General features: G+C 39.2%; 1 protein-coding gene across 1 annotated transcript in view; it reads left to right on the top strand.

The window, feature by feature from the left end:
* igf2bp2 (insulin like growth factor 2 mRNA binding protein 2) overlaps nt 1-20,813 on the top strand; it is a 45,178-nt gene extending 24,365 nt beyond the window's left edge. The window contains exons 4-16 of the mRNA XM_023950670.1: nt 2,510-2,561; nt 4,205-4,268; nt 4,807-5,097; nt 5,269-5,403; nt 8,131-8,253; nt 9,964-10,099; nt 11,509-11,646; nt 12,642-12,710; nt 13,168-13,290; nt 13,681-13,755; nt 13,903-14,034; nt 14,988-15,101; nt 16,294-20,813. Of these exons, the coding sequence (XP_023806438.1) occupies nt 2,510-2,561; nt 4,205-4,268; nt 4,807-5,097; nt 5,269-5,403; nt 8,131-8,253; nt 9,964-10,099; nt 11,509-11,646; nt 12,642-12,710; nt 13,168-13,290; nt 13,681-13,755; nt 13,903-14,034; nt 14,988-15,101; nt 16,294-16,392 (1,551 nt within the window). The 3' untranslated portion in view covers nt 16,393-20,813. The remainder of the gene's footprint in view (nt 1-2,509; nt 2,562-4,204; nt 4,269-4,806; nt 5,098-5,268; nt 5,404-8,130; nt 8,254-9,963; nt 10,100-11,508; nt 11,647-12,641; nt 12,711-13,167; nt 13,291-13,680; nt 13,756-13,902; nt 14,035-14,987; nt 15,102-16,293) is intronic.
* The last annotated feature ends 19 nt before the right edge of the window (nt 20,814-20,832 follow it).

Genomic DNA, 20,832 nt, shown 5'->3' with positions numbered 1-20,832 from the left:
TGTATAATCAGCTCTCACTCTAAAACCACCTACGTGTTTCCAAACAGTGGGTTACACACCAATTGACGTCACAGTGGAAGCATTGGTTCCTTTCAACCAGGCTCATTCTGACATTTTAAGTTGGCAACAGAACATTATGTTAAAATGCAAAATCAAATAAGATGGGGAGCTACTGTTCTTTTTTTTTAAATCTTGCTGTGGATTTTTCGGGGGCTCCATCCTCTCAGCTGTTGGAGGCTGTAGCTTTGTTCGTTGTTTCATAAGGCCTCAAATGCTTTCAGAGGGCAATGGGTCTAGATTGCACACACATACATACACCTCTAGTTCATAGGCAAGCTGTAATCATGGCAGATGGTCTCTTAAATTTTTTGTCTTGCTAAAAACAACAAAAATCCCTCGTGGGGGAAAAACAAGTCATCTAGATTGCGGAATATGATGTTTAAAACATTTAAACTCAGCACACCTTAAATAAGCTTAAACCCAAACAAGGCAACCTGAGTGCACGGATTGTGTTTATAAATGTTTAATTCTTCTCCTGGAGAAGTTTAATTACATTTGTGGCACATAAAAAAACACAATTTTTCATTATACAAAATTGTTGCTTATTCTTTAGCTTCATGTTTTTTTAAAAGCCGAGGCGAGTCTTGCACGTACAGAAGTGACGTCTTTGTTATCCTACAGACCCAAACTTTAGATTTTTATAGCTCCTTTCTCCAACACACCAATCTAGCTAAACTGTGTTATAAGCCTGTGTGAGAAATGATGTGTGATTGGTTAAAAATATGAAGTGGTTGTGGTTAACCCTGTAAGCCAGTTAGTCTGGTGATAAATGTAAAAAATACAGTCAGTTCTTTCTCCTATATAAATTCTGCAGTATTACTTTTTATTTATTCATTTATTTGGAACCCCATTAGCTTCCACAAAGTGGTCGCTAGCCTTCCTGGGGTCCATACACAAAAAAAACCCATACATTTGACCAATTTCACAAAACCCAAAAATGATTTCACAAAATTCACTGACTAATTCATCATATTTACCTTAAAAGCTTCACAAGTTAAAATAAGTTTAAAAAAATTCCTTTTTGTACCAGCATATCAAAAACACATACAACATATCAATGACATACATTTCATAACAGCAAATCATGCAAATCGTTAGTTATTGTAAGTAGTTCATGTCTCTTAGTTTTAAAATCTTTTAAAAATGATATTTGTTGCTAATAAGCCTTGTTCTTCCAGACACTTGATTCCATGCAACAGAAGATCTAAATGGCACTGTTCTTCTTATACAGTTGGTTCTTGAAAAAGGAACAATCAAATCACCAGAGCTGACCTGACGAGTTTGATGTTCATGACAATATGTATAAAACTTTATTTACCAAATATTGTGGGCATTTTTTAAAAATGACGTTGTGCATTGAGCCCAACAGACTGAGTTGTACTTTGTCTTTTACCCTCAACCAACATAAAGGGGTGTGCATCTCATTCACATTGGTCCAATAAGAGCAACTAAGAGCCACTCTGGCAGCTCGATTTTGGGCAAGTTGTAATTTTTTTAGATGCCCCTGTGCAGCAATAGACCAAATGACAGGGCAATACTCCAGATGTGACAAGACCAGAGACTGAACAACTGTCCTCATGACTGAAGGTGGACAATATTGCGCACACCTCCAAGCCAAGGCAATTCCTCTGCCCATCTTGGATACTATATGATTAATCTGATTTGTCCAAGAGATCTGATCATCCAATTTATTGGCCACACCAAAGAAAGAAATCCTTAGGACTAGTCAAATTTATTCATTTCTAATTAGACAAATATCTTGACCCATATTGTTTAGCCTTAAGTTTTGAATTTTTATTAGTGGCCAACTATAGAAAAGTGTTTTATGAGTACAGTTAATGTGACAGTTAAGACAGTTAAGGGAATGCCTTTCTAACTCATTTACATTATTTTCATTGCACATTTTGCTTACACAAGTTTGACATCTTATAGTTTTCTCGTTCTTTTAACCAATGGAAAGCTTGTATGCATGCAAGCTGTATGCATGTTTGTGGATGTGGTGTACTCTCAAAACGTGACAGCTAATACTCAGTCAATTAAAATGTTCAGACAAGCTGAATCATTTAATCCAGTTCCTCCTGTATCTCTGCTGCTTTTAACATTACTCACACATGTTTCTGCCTCCATTTACAGTCAGCTATGTACTCACACTGCATACACTTGAATGTTACTACTTTTAAATAATTAAAGGAAATATTTGAACTTTTGAAAAGTGAACAAATTGCTTTTCAGCAAGTGTTTGAGAAAAAAAATATTGTTTGTAGAAAGAGAAAGAAGTACAAATTATTTTTCTAATTTAAATTTCTGTTAAACGCATTATATCGTCCTGTTTTATACCATTACTTGTCTTAAATGTAAAAACAGGTGTCATCGACGTATGTTTTCATGTGCTTATTGACACTTGACTTTAGTTCTGTCTGTAACTTCAACTTCTGCCTCTTGCTTTTAGGTTTTGGATGGCCTTCTAGCTCAGTATGGTACCGTAGACAACGTGGAACAAGGTACGACATGTACTTTTATCTGGATTCTTGCTGTTAGGTGCATGTGTGTGTCTTTCTTCCAACACACAACCTCTACCCCCCACAGTGAGTCAAGCATCTCTGCAAGACTTCACATCCTTATTATCATCATCATCTCACATATTTATCATCTAAATATAACCTGGGTCTGCATATGAATGAGCCTTTATCATCATGTCTGTCTTTGTGAGTGTTTAACCTAAAGAAATGAGCATTTGAATTAAATGTGAGCCTTGATAATAAGCAGGGTCTACCACCGAGGGTATTTCTTGGCTCTGGCACATGAATTGAATCAGCAGACATGGCTGACATCCAGTAGTAATGTGTTTGTGGGTTTTTAGTGCATATCTGAGTGCTGGAGGGGGACACGGAGTGTGCCATTGGGCAAAGTTTTGCTCATTTTGACTTGGTGTGCTTGTTTTTGTGAGTGCATAATTATTAGGGTCACATTGAACACACGAATGGCAGATTTCCTAATAAAAAGAAAGCCACATGTACACCGTTCTGCCTGTTTCTACAAACTGAGCACACAAACACAAGTCAGCCAGACATGCATGGTGAGGGATGCCAAAGAGAAGCACACATTCACAAATCTTGGCACGAACACAGTCATGTTATCTTTATCTATGCCAAAGCTAACCACCGCCCACAGTTGTGATGACAGCAGCTCAAAGAGATCTTTGCAGAAAAGTTGCTTCACTATTCAGAAATGAAGGCAGCGTCAATTCCTCTTCTGTGCACTCAGCTCTTTAGGTTTGTTTCTCAAACATCCCTGGATATCAATCTAGTTGACTAGTTGGTTCACCTGTCCAGCTCATGCTGGTTGCAGGTATAAGTCACATGCTTATGTGTGTCTTGGTAAAGGCTATATGTTTAGTATAATACTACAAATATAAATTTCAAATGCCAAATAGTTTGTGGTCCAGTCTAACTTTGCATGTTCATTCACAGAGTTCTGTACATGGAATTTTATTTTGAGTGTCATACAGATTAGTAGTTTTACTCACAGCAATGTCAAACAACTAAAGACAGTTTCTGTTTAGCCAAAAAATACCAGAAATCATCGGCCAACATTCAAAATAATTCAACTGACTGTTTAAATAATCAGTCAGATGAGAGCTTTGTGTCGTCATTGCTAGTAATGTACAAAGGACTCCTTATTCGACGCCACCCAATGGTTGAGTCTTTTGAAGGATGAGTGAGCCCAGCGTGAATCCCATCCTCGCTGCTCACTGGGAAACACAGGGCAGCAGCCAGGAAGAGTGTCTTGGCTGTTTGCTTCATTGCATTTGATAAGTAATTACTCACTTTGTTTAGGCTGTTATGTCAAACTTAAACACCTATTTTGTGCAAATGGCAGAAAGGCTATTGTGTTAAGCAGCTCCTGTCTGTTGTGTCTGTAGAGGAGAGTAGCAGGGTCTGGAGCAGAGCCAGTTTGGTGGTGACCGTAATGCATTCATAAAGACAAGTGGCTCTCTGGGTCGCCACAGAAACCTGTGCACGAGTTCCAGCTCACCTACGGCAACAACAAAGTCCTGCTATCTGCATAGATAAGCCTTTGTTGACGACCTCATGTTTTTCACCCCCCCCCCCCCCTTTTTTTCTCTTCTTGTTTCGTCTTGCAGTGAACACTGACACAGAAACAGCTGTGGTGAATGTTACATACGCAACCAAGGACGAAGCTAAAGTGTAAGCAGCACAAATAATGACACAGATGAGCCAAGTACCAAGAGTAAGACTCATGAAATACTTGCACGGAGAAGATGCAATGTCAACAGCAATTGTTTTTTTTTTTACTTGTTAGGTTTAAAGTGTGTCTTTAACTCTCAATTATCTGCAACTCAAAGTCTCATTTTAGAATTGGCTGGTAAATTTTTGAATGTAGTTGTTGTTTTCTTTTAATATTCAAAATTTTGCTATGTGAATCTGGCTCAATCAGATTTTTGCAGTTCCTCTTTATTTTTTGAATTTGTTACCATGTTTTTAAGATTAAAGGTGTTTTTTGTTGCATAAACTGATAATTTATCAGTAATGTATTGTTCACAAGGACAATATGTTAGATGTAATAAATATTCGCATGGATGCAAGTATATCCAGTGTTAAGATTCAGTCTATTAGGATTAAGTCAAGATCTTAAATCAATATTGCAAAGCATCACTGCAGCAGCTGTAAACTAAAACCTTTTCATTCATTTAGTTGATATTTCTTCTCCCATTTCCTGCCCCAGAGCCATTGAGAAGCTCACAGGACACCAGTTTGACAACTACTCCTTGAAGGTGTCGTATATTATGGACATGGATGCTGCTCCACCCGTTCAAGCGCCCCGTGCTCGGCGTGGGGGGCGATCTTCCCGGGACTACGGTGCCCCTCAGCCAGGGCCGTCAGGGAGTTACAGTTCGCCCCGCCCCAGACAACAGGACTTTCCCCTGCGTATTCTCGTGCCTACTCAGTTTGTGGGAGCCATTATTGGGAAGGAAGGCCTCACCATCAAGAATGTCACCAAGCAGACCCAATCCAAGTAAGGTTGTTTTAACTGCTGGTCACAATCCGACATGATCGGACTGCTTGACTTTTATGTTGAAAATCATTTTCTGGTGCTTGTTTTTGTGAACTTTTAGTTTGCGAGGCACTTTCTTGACATATTTAATTTTTATATGATCGAATGACTATCTCTAAATCCATCCCTCAGGGTGGATATTCATCGGAAGGAAAATGCAGGTGCAGCAGAAAAACCCATCACAATCCACTCGACACCCGAGGGTTGCTCCTCTGCCTGCCGCATGATCCTGGACATCATGCAGAAGGAAGCCAACGAGACCAAGACGTGAGTTTACGCACAGCCCTTCCCAGACCTGCGCAGGAAGATGTGGAACATAAAGGCATACAATCCGGCGAAGGGATTAGCCATAATGTCTGCTGGCCTATAATCCCATCCTTTAGCCTGGATGCAGACCTTTAAATCTCACTGTGCATTCTCTATGGTCAGGACCACTAACGCAGTTAACATGACATGAACACGCACACACAAGGAGACACGTGATCACAGCTTAGCCTTTAGGAAACCAAGCTGATGGGTCTAATTGAGTTTGACACTTAACAACACGCTGCACCCTTTAGACCCTGTGAGCTTCTTTGGTATCAGCCTGAAAAACAGTGTTCTGATTTTACATTTAGATGGCCTCTTCATTTTTATTCTATTAAAGTATAGCCCTAAGACTAAGATAATGTGTCAATCTGGTCTAAGTTTGGTTAAATTATCACAAAAATCTCAACATTTGAAAACATTTTACGTTGTTTCATGGACAAATAAGTGCAAATATTTAGAAGCAAATAAAAAGGACATTAAAAACCTCCCTTTTTCCTCCCACATTTTACCCTTTGCTTCCAGAGTGTGCTTTACATTCTAAAATTATTAGAAAAATCAATCCTAAATTCAAGAATCCCATGAAACCTTCTCTAATATCACACAAATAGGATTAGATGAGGAGATTATATATTTTATTGGAATAAATCTGGCTTTAGTCAATCCAAAGCTTTGATTTTGTTACAATTAAACATTTCTCTTTCTCTACTATTACTTTTACTTTTTTACTTTTGTTAAGGTTGTAATGGCAGGCATCACATTCATGTTGAGTCACTTTTATCTACAAACTTGAGCAACATGAACTTTAGAAAAATGGACAATTATTCAAGTGTGCTTTCTAAAAGAACTCCCTTTTTGAATGAAATCTGGCTTTTGTTCCTGTCGGCTTCATTAAAGGTGACAAAACTGGCTTTGATTAAAAGTCAAACGAATCAGCGGGCTGATTTATTCCATTTCAATCAGTTGGATCCCTCTTAATGTTGCTGCGAAAAGTCACGGTAGTGTCACAGGTACGCAGCATGACTTCCAAACATCACGCTGCCCCGCCCCGGATGCCCCACCAGCAGAACAAAACCTGTCGGCCTGGTTGTCTTCCACCCTGTAATTTCACCCTGCCTGCATTCACCGACACTCCTCAAAGGTTCAGCCAAAAATGATGTTACCCTGCAGCTTCAATGTATAGTCAGATTATGGCATGTTTACACACACGCACAAACACACAGAGACACACAAAGCACACAAAGACAGGTAGTTATGGCATCTGGCCACTGTCAACCACAGCTCACCACAACACCAATCCACATTCACACCCTCACAACAAAAAAGAAGGCCATGGAAAAAAAGCCTGTAAACAATAAATACACAAACTGACCTATACGACTGACATTCAGTTTGAAAATGCATACATTTTTCATTTTTAGTCACGATTTTTGAGGGGTGAGTGCTGATAGAGTTTGTTATTCTAATGGAATAACAGTAAAACCTTATCTTCAATCCAGATTCCCCCTGATCTTTGTCCAAAACACAACAGACATCGTCTATTTGTTTATTTTTCAATGCAAGGCTGGCTAATTCTTTTCCTCAAAGTCTCTTTTTTATAATAAAAGATTACATCTGCAATCTTTTTTTTTACCCACAATCTGCTCTTTGCAGTAATTTGAGCTTTTGTTAAAGTCATGGAAAATGAAGGGCATTATTCCCAACAGCAGAACATATGACACTTAATTTCACCCAAATTACGCAACCAAAAATGATGTTTATAAGCTGAATAGTGATTTTAATATGTCCTACCCGGACAGGAGCATAGAGAATTGTTAGTAACTGTAGAGATGCTGCATGAATTCCAAAAGATTTTAATTAAGAGATATTTATTTTTTTGTATATTTTTCTTATATTCTTTGTGGTTCTTTTTAAAGGCTGTACATGTAAATTTGTCGGATACCCTAATAACTACTAAATTGTTGCTTTCTTTAATTAAAATGGCTTTTTATTTGAAGAAAATGAAAGCAAATTTGATGCCAAAATTTACCATAAAAGATAAAAGCATAAAATCCTACTCCAGTCACATTTTGATCCATTTTTAAAAGCATCTCCAGTGGTTTTTTAATTATAATCATAAAGCCTGTGTCGTTTTCTAGGACATAGTTTCTGCAGAGCTGTAGGTGGGTCTGTTGGCGTAGAGTACCGGTAAGCCTGCTCCTGCTTCCCAACATCCTTACAGCCCCTAACATTACTAACATTACCAGTGCAACAAAAAGTGGATTTATCCAGTTGTGTCCAGAGTCTGATGCCAGATAGGGCGAGGAAAATAAAGACATACATGATCTATTTGTCTGCGACTGGATGCATCAGAATGGAGCTTATCAGGGAGCGTGTGGCCCGCCGATTGTAGCATCTACATCAAAGTTGCAATCTTTTTCATCTGCTTCTGATTCACAAGAATAAAGAAATACTCAAAAATGCAATTTTAAGCTTCATTTTCTTTACACATTATGAGAAAAATGCCACACTGACATGTTCAAAACACCAAAAACAGGATTTTCATTTTGGAGTGGGTCTTTAAGGATCCTAAAAGTCTGAAATCATCAAGATACATTTGTGGATGAACAATAAACCCTGCGCAGCGCCAACATTCCCCTTACAGCATGAGCAGTCACACTTATCAGGACTCTGCATGTGTGTGTGCAGGAATGAGGAGATCCCTCTGAAAATCCTTGCCCACAACAGCCTCGTGGGCCGACTGATTGGAAAAGAGGGCCGCAACCTGAAGAAGATCGAGGAGGAGACAGGGACCAAGATTACCATCTCCTCGTAAGTTTGTTCACAAAGAACGTGCTCTTCTGGGACGCCTCTTCCACCCTGCATAGCTTTGTGAAGAATAAAATTACTTAGAACAAAACAACATTGTTATGCAGACGTTTACATAGAAGAGTGATGCTGTAGCGTTTGCAGCCGTGCCCTCTTTCCTGTGCGCTCATTAACCTCCCAGTGTGCAGCTTTTGCTTAACCGAGCTGTTGGAGAACAAACAGCTGATAACAGCTTCTTTCCTGCAGAACATGATATCAGAGAGGAGGGGGTTACGCCCCCATTTCACACACTCTGCTCACCAATCTTTGTTCATTTTGATGACTGGCTCTCTGTGAGCCTAGATGGTGTAACAGGCCCAGAGAAGGAATAGAGAAAGAACAGAAAGAGATATATTGCTCGCTTTTGAGCAAAGCGAGGGGTATATCCAGATAGGAAGCCCCTGTGAAATCCCATGGATGGATCTATTGTGTCTGCTGAGAGACAGAATAGATAGTTTCTGCTTCACAGCTCAGACCTGTTTGTGTAGCATTCAAGGGAAATGGTTTATGGAGTATTGATTCTTTGATTTTTCCAACACTCAGTTGCATTTTTTCTGAGAAGCAGTGTTCAGGTTGGCTGTAGTGTGTGTGTGAGGGGGGTTGTAAAACCAAGTGCTTTGTTTGATAAATCAAAGATTACATTTGTTCTTTAGGCCAAAGTCCCTGCTTTAAATGTTTTTAATAAGTTTTGTCTCTAAATCAAAGTTAGGATTGTAGTTTCTCTGATTCAGGTTTTGTCAGTATCTATGCCTTCCTACTTGACATAAAAAAGTCAGCATGCTGAGTTCTCAACTTTGTTATTTTTTTGAAGTTACAACAGTGGGTTTAAGAAGTGTCTCTGGAGGGCTGTTAAGAACAAAATAGTCCTGACAACATAACCAGAACTATCTGTGTTATGGCTGCTTGGACTGCAAATATGCTCCGTTCCTACTTCCAAGTCCCAGCTTCTCTGGGAAGGGTCCACTATTCTTTTTACGAGGACGTGTCGAAAAAACCACTACTAAATGAAAACTGTCACTATTAAAATACATCAAGTTTAGGGGATCTCATACTCCAGTAACCCTGCACAACAGCACAGGGTTGAATTTTGGGAAGTGTGGTATGTGGTGTTTTAGAAGCTTAGAATTCATAAGGATTTTAAAAATTATATCAACATCTAGTCCCTTCCATGTGGCTCCAGAGATACAGGCAGCGCTTTTGTCTCTCTTCTGACTCTTTGGCTTTAAAACAAATGCAATTATTCTAAATAAATAATAGCTTTTTAGTTTTGGCTCATTTCTTCTTCTATGTGGATCCACAGGGTGGATTTTATTTTTAATAGATGTGCTGCTGGCAAAAGTGAAACAATGTAAAGGTGTTATTTGTTGAAAAATCTAACCCTGATGAGACTTAGTTATTGTGGAAGCAACGTTTTGTAAAGGAATGGTTTAATTTCCAGAAAAACATAAATAAAGTGTATTTTTCCAAACTTGTGAAGTGGAATTTTGCACCTCTCTGTGGGTTTTGGGCACTAAATAACTGGCCCAAATGGCTGTTTTAGGTTGCAGACCCCTAATCTAGTCCCTAATTTCTAACCATTCTTTTGAGGATAATGTGGACTAACTATAATGTTTGATGATTTTTAGATAAAAAAAACATATTTCCTCCTATGCATGCATGGGGTTGTGTTTGCAGATTGCAAGACTTAACTATTTGCAACCCTGAGAGGACCATCACGGTGAAGGGCAGCTTGGAGGCTTGTTGTAAAGCCGAGGTGGAGATCATGAAGAAACTGAAGGAAGCCTACGAGAACGACATTGCTGCTATAAATGTGAGTCCTCTCTGTGGCTTGTGACTGTAAAGTGACTCATACCAACAGGTGAATAGTGAGAACTGAGAGCAAACAGCGGGACAATATCGCCTTTCCTTTCAGTGTGTGTTACCAGCAGCATTAGGGAGGTTGCCTAGGAAAAAAGACAACAGTAAGCGATCGGTAAATGGCTCATCACTGAGTCAAGCATCACAGTGCAGCACGTGTTCGTTTGGAGTGTCTGACTCATGGCTGCTTCCCCACCGATTGCGCCTGCCTGCGTTTCCCAGCATCCATCTGATATCTGTAGGCTTCTCTTTCATCTGGCTCCTCTTTCACTTAACCCGATGACCTCATCTGCAGCCACTGAGGTCAACCTCAGAGGAGCCATGAGGATATCACGCTCTGCAAACCCTTTATTGCAGAACAGACCAGCAGAGATGGATGCAGATAATCTAGACAACGCTGTACCTCAGCACACGGATTCTGAATCTACTTCCTTCCTTTTTCTGTCTTAGGACTAATTTCTTCGTGGCATATCCGCTCAGTGGTTCATCCCTACTTTAATTTTTTGGGGACATCTTTAGAGGCTCATGGAGCAGGCGCTCCAAACCCCTTTGGCTTTCTCTGAGCAGTTCTGGCAGCTTTCAGGCTGGGCCGCGTCTCTACAGTGAACCGTTAGGGCCATCTAGCGTGACAGTGTGGATATTGCATAAAGTTTTTCCGCAACAAGAACATGATTAGTTTCCTGTCCCCTTTAGGGAATAATTTCTAAACTTTTTAAGTCTGAAATCAGTTTACATTTCTCACCAGCTACCTAATTAACTCTGGGAGTTGTTGTTTCAATAACAATAATTATTGTTTTTCTTTTAACTGATTAATTTTAATTTATACATTTTTTTCTCAACAATTTCTTTAACTCTTTTTCAAAAATGTGAATTTCAAAATTATTTATTTTTTGAGTAATTGTTAGAGTAATAATCATCTCTTCCATATTTGACATGATCTCTTTGCTAATGGATTTTAAACAGTTACATGAAACTGATTTTAATGTATTTTTTCTTTTCGTAAACTAAATTTGTATTTGACATTAAAGATGAGATATGATTTTTTTTTATGTTGAACATCATCAGGATACTGTTAAGGGGTAAAAACCCACTAGATTAAAAGTTTTTCTTTTTTTATTTTTATTAAGAAAATGTACAAAAGTTACTTTTACATTTTTTTTTGCAGTTTTGACCTCCTGACTACCAGGATTGCAAATTTGTCTGTAGAGGACATTCCTAAGCCTGAATATCTTCAAACCAATGCATATTACTGATGTAACTCTTTCTGGTACCTCTACAGAGGTTTAGTTTTAAATCGGAAATGAAATGTGTTTTCAACCGTTTCTTCTATTGTCCAACTGTTGCTTTTTTCCGTATCTGCAGCAACAGGCCAACCTGATCCCAGGCTTGAACCTGAACGCTCTGGGAATCTTCTCCTCTGGTCTGCCGGTGCTGCCCCCTGCTGCTGGATCACGTGGCGCAGTTCCCCCTATGCCTCCAGCAGGATACAACCCTTTCTTAGTGAGTTTTGTTCCTCCCACAAACCAGTTTTACCGGTTGAACTGTGGGGGTTACTTCTGATTTGACGAAATAATTTTGTATTCGGCACGTGGGGAACAAACTGTTCCCTGAAATAAAAAATAGCATTACTCTGCTGACTCGTCTTCCTGCATGAGTCTTAAACAGACTGAGGCAAGCAGAATTCCCCCAGTTGTTCTTCAGAGATGAGTCATTGTGTGCGTTAGACAAAGTCTCCTCTCACTGCCTGATGAGGGCGAGCCTAAGTGGTGTGAGGCAGTGTGCGAGAATGTTTTTGTGTGTTCCTAATTAAGAAGATCAACGTGTGATTCACTGCGAGTATTCAACCTGAAATTCCCCCGATGAGAGCTCAAGTTGTGCTTGTGAATGCCTCTTATGGGCATGGTTTCCTTTAAAGACCCACACCTATGAAAATCGTGTTTTCAACATATTCTTGTGGAATTTTTCTCATTATAGAGGATATACATAAGAAAATTAAGCTTAGAATTGCGTTACTGAGTATTTCTTTATTCAAATCGTTGTGAATCAGGAGCAGATGAAAAAATGCTGTTGGAAAAAGCTTGTAGTTGTGGGTAGGCCTCAAGCTTCCAGCTCCCTAGCATTCTTATGTATACAGGACTAGATCCATGTACGTTTGTGGTTTCCTTGCATGAGCTGGAATTTGGCTGAATTGCTCCAATGTTGATCAGCATTTTTGTTGCACTGGTAATGCTAGGTTGGGGTTGTGAGGGGCTGTAAGTTAGCTGGAGGGACGGATGATGGTAAAGGGGGCGGCTTACTCTAAGCCCCGTCCACAACCCACAGGTGAATTTCTGATGGACTACTGCTGCTCTGCAAAAAACTATGTAATATAAGACGGCATTTAAAAAAAAAATTTGATTAAACACTGCATAATTATATTTCAAAGACTATTGGGAATACTTTTATAAAAGATCAAAAGATTATCTGAGTGGTCCTGTTTTTACTTGTGCTTTCAGAGTCACTCTTCACATCTCAGTGGCCTGTACGGGGTTCCTCCAACAAGTGCCATCCCCCACCAGCACTCAGTATGTCTCATCTAACGTTCCTTTAAGTCAGTCGGTCACAGTGAGTTCCTCTATTCTGATGGATTGTAGAATTTATGAAGGAAGAAGGCAGTATTAACGGCAGATGGTTGCAGCTCTCTGTTTTGTTTGTCAGACATTTTTTTCTGGAATTCCTGTGTATAAAAAGAACAAACAAATATTTCTGGGTGGCTTCGTTTGAGTGTTTTGTGGCTCATAAAAATATATTTTTTATAAACCTCATCCACACAAGTGTTACCATGCTGACAGAAACAAAAAACAGGAGCAGGTCCATTCAAATACAGCCAGACATAATGTTTATATAAAGAGAAAAAACTTTGATGAGGTCCTAATTTAGCTGTCCTTTCATGTGGAAAGCTAAATTGAGCTCTTGTATTTTGCAGCTGCAGGTATGAGAAGAGCTCTGCTCTGAAACAGCTAATCCTGGTCATCTTTTCAGCAACAGGCTCCTGAACAGGAGGTCGTCTACCTCTTTATTCCAACTCAGGCAGTCGGGGCCCTGATAGGCAAGAAGGGCCAGCACATCAAACAGCTTGCCCACTTTGCAGGAGCTTCCATTAAGGTGAGTTCATTAAGGAGGAGAAAGAAGCTGTCAAGTTGTCGCTCATCAGTTTTCAGAGTTGAATCCACTCTGGTGGTTTAAATTTCCAGTGCGTGTTTAAAAGCTCCTCACCAATCAAGCAGGCGTTATTACGCTCCAATGAGTCGATTGACTCAGCAGCACTTTGGATGCAACTGCAGCAGTTATCATGATTAGAAAGGGGAGAAGAGGAGGTGACTCATTAGTGTTTCAGATGGAGTTACCACAGGCTCTTCATTAGTTGGAGTTGTTAAATTAATGTCGAATGTTTGGAATATTGGTCTGATGATTCGGGGCTGAATTTGGAGGCCATAAAGTTTGTCTGGAAGCTGCACATTCCCACATCTGCATCTTTTCTGTTTTCCAAATCAGATAGCCCCAGCTGAGAGTCCAGATGTTACTGAGAGAATGGTTATTATTACAGGAACTCCTGAAGCTCAATTTAAGGTAAAACCATCCACTCATTTCAAGAAATAAAATGACAGGTCTTTATGTTTTTGATAAACTTGTCTTGCCCTTGTAGACTAGAAATGATCGCCTTGTGTTTTTTTTTCTGAAAGAATCTACAGCCTCATCGTCTTCTTCGTATTTCAGGCCCAGGGTCGGATATTTGGAAAGCTGAAAGAGGAGAACTTTTTTTCTGCAAAAGAAGAAGTCAAACTGGAGACACACATCAAGGTTCCTTCGAGTGCAGCTGGCAGGGTTATCGGCAAAGGTGGCAAAACGGTGAGCAAAGCTGATAATAGATGAACTGGAAAGACAAATAAAAATGAGCGGACCTGGATTTTTCTGAACAACCAAAGGATTGTTTTTAAGCTAAAATTTCATTTTTAGTTAACCGTGAACTGCAACAAGAGGTAGCTTGAAATAGGAAAAGAACACTAATCCTGCAAAGAAAGTTCATTTTTACTTAACAAGAAATCTTACAGTATGTTAACAAAATCTAAAAAACAAGGAGTTCAAAGGAAAAAAAAAAAGCTAAAGAAGTTACAGTTAGATAGCGTTACTTCAAACTGAATGTTATATATAATAAGTATTTTTTGCTAGTTCTAAGCAGTTTGTGTTTTTTTAGTTTTTATGTACCTAATTGTTATTTATATTGATTAAACTATTGTAAGAAGTAGAAATGGCTCATTTTAGAACAAAATGAGAATATCATCTTAGTAAAAATTGGCCCATCTCAATAAATCTTAATTAAATGTAAAACTAGCACTAATTCCTAGAGCATAAATCTTAATTTTGGCTTCCAAAACAATGACAATGAATGCCAGCCTAATTTGACACTTGTTGAACTTTGAAATATCATCCCTGAAATTGAACCAAAAATTACAGTGCAATTTAAGTTCTTTAAGTCTAAAACTTTTTTTTTACTGTCAACAAAATGGAAAAAAAAACAACAGTTTTGACTCATTTGAATAATTTCTTTATTTCTAGATCCTAGCTCTTAATGAAACAAAAAAAAAATCATCCACTTTACTGAGTTAAAGCAAAGAGAAGTAAACTGAAAACCTGGTAAAATATATTGAACGTCTAACAAAGTTTTAAATGTTTACAAGTATGAAATAGTTTGCAGTGTGTTCATTTACTGTCACAGTGTGACGGCTGCATTTGGTAAGTGAGACTGGATGTGAAGGTCAAGAACATGTGTTCAGCTGTGGAGCCCTTCGCTTGCGTTGCAGGTAAATGAACTGCAGAACCTTACGAGCGCAGAGGTGATCGTACCGCGGGACCAAATTCCTGACGAGAATGACGAGGTCTTTGTGAAAATCAGCGGGCATTTCTTTGCCAGCCAGGTATGCAAAACAGAACGCAGTAGCTGCTTTTTATTTAAAAAAAGAGAACGGATGTAACTTAAATACCGTAGAAGTTATTTATTCATACATGTTAGGAAAAGCTACAAAATAACTACATGTTAATGTAATAAAAGGCCTGTGTGTATCTGTCAAAACAATTAGTAACAGTAAACAGGGATTAAAATGGCGAAAACAACAAACAAATTTTTGGTGTAAAAAATGACATACTCCTTTCAAAATCAAAATAATGTAAATATTAAAAAAATTAATATCATTTGTCATGCATCACATGTTTTATTTTATACTGCTTAAAAACAGCGATGATATAAAGAAAAGAAACAACCAAATATTGATCTCTACATAATTTACTTCAATTACTTTTACAGATTTTCACTAATTCACAAATAGATGGAGTTTGACCTAATTTAGGTGGAAAAAAAATCAATTACAGATATATGATTCTGGGACCAAACTACATCTAAATGAATAACATGATTTTGGATTTAGAAAATTGTTGCATCTTGTACTTTAATTGTTTCTTCAACCATAAAATATGATCAAAACTGACGTGACATGAGGGAAAACAAGACCAAAAGTCATTACTAAAGACCCACTCTGATGAAAATCATGGTTTGGGCTATTGTCCTGATGGAGGACAAATATAAAATTGCATTTCTGAGGATTTCTTTATTCAAATTGTGGTGAATCAAGAGCAGAAGAAAAAACAGTTAGAAAAAGCTTGTAGGTGTGATGTAGAAGCTACGACAGCGGGTCACAAGCTCCCTGCTCAACTCCATTCTAATGCAACACGTGTAGACAAATAGATCCATTTACGTCTTTCTTTTCCTCGTCTGAGTGATATCTGACTCAAAACTGAACGACTGGATGGCTCCAATATTGCCCACTAGTTTTGTTGCACCGCTAAGGTTAGGTTGGTGGTGTGAGCGGCCATAAACTAGCTAGATAGTGTAAACAGATGGATGCAGGAACTATGCCCTAAAAAACACAACACAGGTTTTTCCATCTTGGCTGAAAACGTCATAATTATAATTAAAAAGACCACTGGGAAATCTTTAATAATACATCAAAAGAGGATGATAGTAGGACTTTAAATAAATGTTTACATTTTATCTTGTGGTAGATGTTCTTCACATTGGTTATGGTTCTGACTAATTCCTCGTCTGCCCCTCAGACTGCACAGAGGAAGATTCGGGAGATCATTCAGCAGGTAAAACAGCAGGAGCAGAAGCACCAGCAGGGCCCCCCTGAGTCACCGCACCACTCCAAGTGACCAGTGAGGCAGCTCCAGTGGGCACCAGCCAATGAATGTAGCCCTCCTAAAAAGACAGAGACCTACCCAGACTAAGGTCAAGGCCAAGGGGAAAATGCAGGGCAGACCAGCAGCATCGGGATCAAAACCAAAGAACTTCACTAGGGGGATACAAGTGAGAGCCAAAGGCTGAGGGCATTGTGTGCACTGCCAACCCCTTTGAGACGGAGTGGAAGAAAACATAATAATATCACGAAAAAGACCAAAAAAAAATTTGACAGGATAGGTGGAAATGGCAGAGAATTTGAGAACTCTTATTATCAGTTTAAAAAAAGGTCTAACATGACATGTTTACCCTGCATACTGTTATCCCTTTAGTTGGACTAACATAGGCCTAACCAACAGATCAAAGCGATGAAACAAGTCGATCTCCACAAATGCACATAAAGGCAATGGGACTGATGTTTAGAGAAATTGGTTGCATCCTCTCACAGCCGTTTGGGACATTTAGACTGTGAGATTAAATCTTCTAAGCAGTATTAACACTGAGTAGAAAGTATTTTCATAGGCCTTGAGAGCACGCACTGTGATTTCTTTTTATGAAAATGACAGGACAGCTCACTTTGATTAAAAGATTGGGCTGTGGTTTGTTCCCATCTTAGTCCACTGAAATCGAAAAAAGCTCCTATGAGTAAATCCATGAATGAGTCTTTTTAACAAGCCTGTGTGTGTGCCAACGCAAAAGATAACGTCCCTCTGGAATAATTCTCACCAATCTTGTCTAGAGCTTTGCTCCGTGTTTTTAATCTTCATCTCCTGCTGATTTCTGCTTCTTCACTTCTTCTCATCTTATGTTTTTTTAATGGGTTTAAAAAATATCTTCTGTTAAAAAACTCTTGTTTTCGTAGCCTTTCGATGTCATTGAACTGACTGCCACTTTCGCTCAAGAGGTTTTATGCAACTGAGGGGATTGTTAATATCTTTTTTTATTTTTTTTTAACTGGTGTCACTCCCAAAAACATCAAAAACAAGCGCTTTGTCCTGATGTTTAAGCAAAGTCTATAAAGCCTTTCACTTTAATCACAGCAAAATAAGGAGAATTTTTACAGAAATTGTTCACTTTTGTGAATGAACAACCATTTTATTTGAATGTGCACTGCTGCAGCCTCATCAGGACGTCCCAAAGAGCCCATTGTTAACTGAGGGCCGGGAAAGAGGACAAAGATGGGTGAGAAAAACCCAGAATAGGTAAGGCAGCAGTGGAAACTTTACAAGGGGTGGGGTAGTGGTGTTTGGGGACACTGTATGACCCTGTGGTACACACACAACGGCAAACGTGACCGCAGCCGCATTTGGCTTTAACCCTGCCTTTGTCAGGGAGCTTTTTGAAAACAAACAGACAAACAAACTAAAAAATGGCGTGACAGCTGTGAATGTACAATATGCAGCCTTTTCTTGAAAATATCACCCCTGCTGTGTCCAGCAGGCCGGACCAGCGGCACATAGCACACAAAATTGTTATCCTCCCGCACGCTGTTCCCCCCCCCCCCTTAATTTCGCTATCAGAGGTTTTGGTTCAGTGGGCCTGCTGGAGCTGGACATGCAGGTCCCAGTGTTCCTCTGGGCTTTACTTTGAAAAACGCAGAAGCTTGTTGCCTTATTTCGCCACCTTCTCAAAATCACCCATGAGCTTCATCTTCCAGACGCAAGGTTATTGCCAACATGCACAGCTTCCTTTGTGTGTGTATGTGTGCGCGCACATGCACGCGTGTGTGTATATATATATAAATAAATATATATATACATATATATATAAAAAGAGAGAGTAATATTTATGAATCTATTTTTTTTCCTATTTTGTGATGAGAACTATTGATAAGAAACAAAAAGAAAAAAACAAAAGTCCTTTTTTTTTCTTTTCACAGTGGGACACTGCCATATTATTTTGAAGGGAAGTGTTTTATTTTCTTGAAAGACTAAACTATGAATAATAATATAAAGAACAAAACCATGGAAAAAAAAGAAACTGGGAGAACAGTTCAAGTGAACCACCATGTTAACTTTGGTAAGGATGTGAACAGTGCGCATGTCAGTATTGTGATCTACCTCAGGCTTCAGGGTACCTCAGTCCAATCTTTCATTTCCCCTTTTTCCACATTTTGTATGCCTTGTTAACTGATCATTTTTAGTTTTTCTTTATTTTGAAATGAAAAAAAAAATCTTACAGTAATCTCTACACTCTTCAGGACTAGTGACATTTTTGTAGTCAACTGCATTGGGACTGTGTTTACCTGGACGCCGTGCATCCTCTCGGTGAAAACACGGCGACGGATTTCTTAAGTACATTTTGGAAGATTTAGGGGGTTCATACTGACCCGCTGTGGTTCTGAATATGGATTGTACTGATTTCACAGTCAGAGAAACACAAATAAATACAATCAGTTGATAGAAAACCGATACTAACCAACTGTACCTCCTGTTTTTTGAGACTTTTAAAGAAAAAAAAGAAGCTTTTTCCTTTCTGGGAGAGGATTTTAATTTTTCTTTTTGTAACCTTACCAGCTCTGTTTGATAACAGCAAACTCTGGGGTTGATTTGGAAATTCAAAGCTGCAAAAACACACTGACAGGACTCTTGAACTTGGTGTTAAAGCCTGGTCTTCTGTGTAGAATGTAGTAAAACTCTAGTCGTTGAAATGTCACTGTGTACGACAATAAAACTGTATATCTGTAAACATGTACAATAGTCACACACAAATGCTTTGTGTTCTGTCTGTAACAGCAGTCTGCCCCGTTTTGTGATCTCTAAAATGTTTCCCCATCAGTCTGCCAATGTCATTTCTTTTGCTGTGCTGTACATTTTACCTCTGAATCCAAGGCTGACTTTAGTTCAAACAATGTAGGATAGAGGAATTACGTCAACCGTTTAAGTCAAAGTTAGTGTTTACCTTTTAAACTGGTTAGTGTTGTTTTGTTTTTTTGATTTTACTTGTGGAGGGCAGACTTTTACCATCCGATGAGCTGGAGGTTTGTTTCCTTTTTGTCCCGGTGAACACAGACGAGCAGTGCTAAAATAAAACTATCTCAATTCACACAATGCCTGAGGCTGCTGCTGCTGCTGCTGCCACCGCTGCAGTGGGCCTCCCCACGGCCGGTACAGTACCTCATACATAATGATGATAGCTCTCCAGACCTGGTTCAAGTACCCTGACCGTACCTGTGTAAAGGCAGGACGGCCCTTTCATTCAGACGTTTGACTCCGGTGGTGTTCTGCGTCACTTCAGCAGAGCGTGTGCTGCAGATATCTGCTGCCGACAGTAGCACTGGACGTTGTGTATCTTACCTTCTTGTCTGTCTGGTTTAGTTTCTTTTTCTTTAGAGCAGCTTTATGGTTCTTGTCCTGCATTGCAGAGGACTCCTCAGACTTCTGCTTCTCTTGTGTTTTGGCTGTTTGTAGACAGATTTCCCTCTGACTGGTCGAGTTTTGCTGAATTGTTGTGAGGAACATCCTGATCCGTTGGACCCTCTGAGACGAAATTCTGTAAAGATGATAGTAACCCTTTTTTTTTTCCACTTCTAAGGATTGGTGTTTCTAGGTTTTGTGGGTGTTGCTAGGCATTAATTATCAGTACCAGAAAACCACAAGTACACACTTCACAGAGGGAGCTGAGTGTCGTTAGTAGTATCACACAGTGGTTGAATAGCTTAGGCTTTCTTTTGTTTTCTGTTGATCGGGTTTTCTCGTCATTTACACTGATAGGAGGATATAGTCTGGAGCTGTAGCTGGGATTGCTTAATATTCATTCCTGTTAGATCACTACCAATAATACTAGTGTTGAAATTGTGGTTGAAAATGATTTCCTAGCTAGAACTTTGAGCGATGGAATTGGATTGGGAGAGGAAAAAGCAAAGTATGCATTTTAGCTTGACATGGTGAAGGAGAGAGAGGCTTATCAGGTGTGAAAGTTGTTTTGCCTTTGGGAGTGAGCACAGGGCATCCGGCGCCATCTTAGAACTCTCCGGACCAGGTGATGGAGGGATTTTGTTAGAAATAGCAGAACCACAGCAGTGTTTGTTGTCTTTTCTTGTTTTAACGCAGAGCATTGCATGAGATTGATACAGGAGATCCAGTATGTACCGCACTTCATATAGCACTAGACTTTAAACAGTTTTTATTTTATTTTACAGGGATCCGGTTCTTAACTGCATTTCACCATTCGGGAGATTCCTTTTGTTTCCTCTGTAGGTCACAAAGTCCTACATTTCCCATGGACCAAAAGGTCCCCAACACCTCAAAGTAATCGGTGGTTGAACAGACATTTGATCCATTCTTTTTTTTAAAAGCATCACATGTGGATCCATGCCTTCCTGGTAAACAGCCAAGCTGTTCTTTTGAGTTGTGAGTGAACTGTATTGCTGAGCAACCTGGATCAGAGCAATAAAGAACATTTGAAAAACAAAA

Source organism: Oryzias latipes, chromosome 21, assembly GCF_002234675.1.
Source record: "Oryzias latipes chromosome 21, ASM223467v1".
Classification (NCBI taxonomy): domain Eukaryota; kingdom Metazoa; phylum Chordata; class Actinopteri; order Beloniformes; family Adrianichthyidae; genus Oryzias; species Oryzias latipes.
The sequence above is the reverse complement of the archived record's forward strand: the minus strand, read 5'-3'. Positions and strand labels throughout refer to the sequence as shown.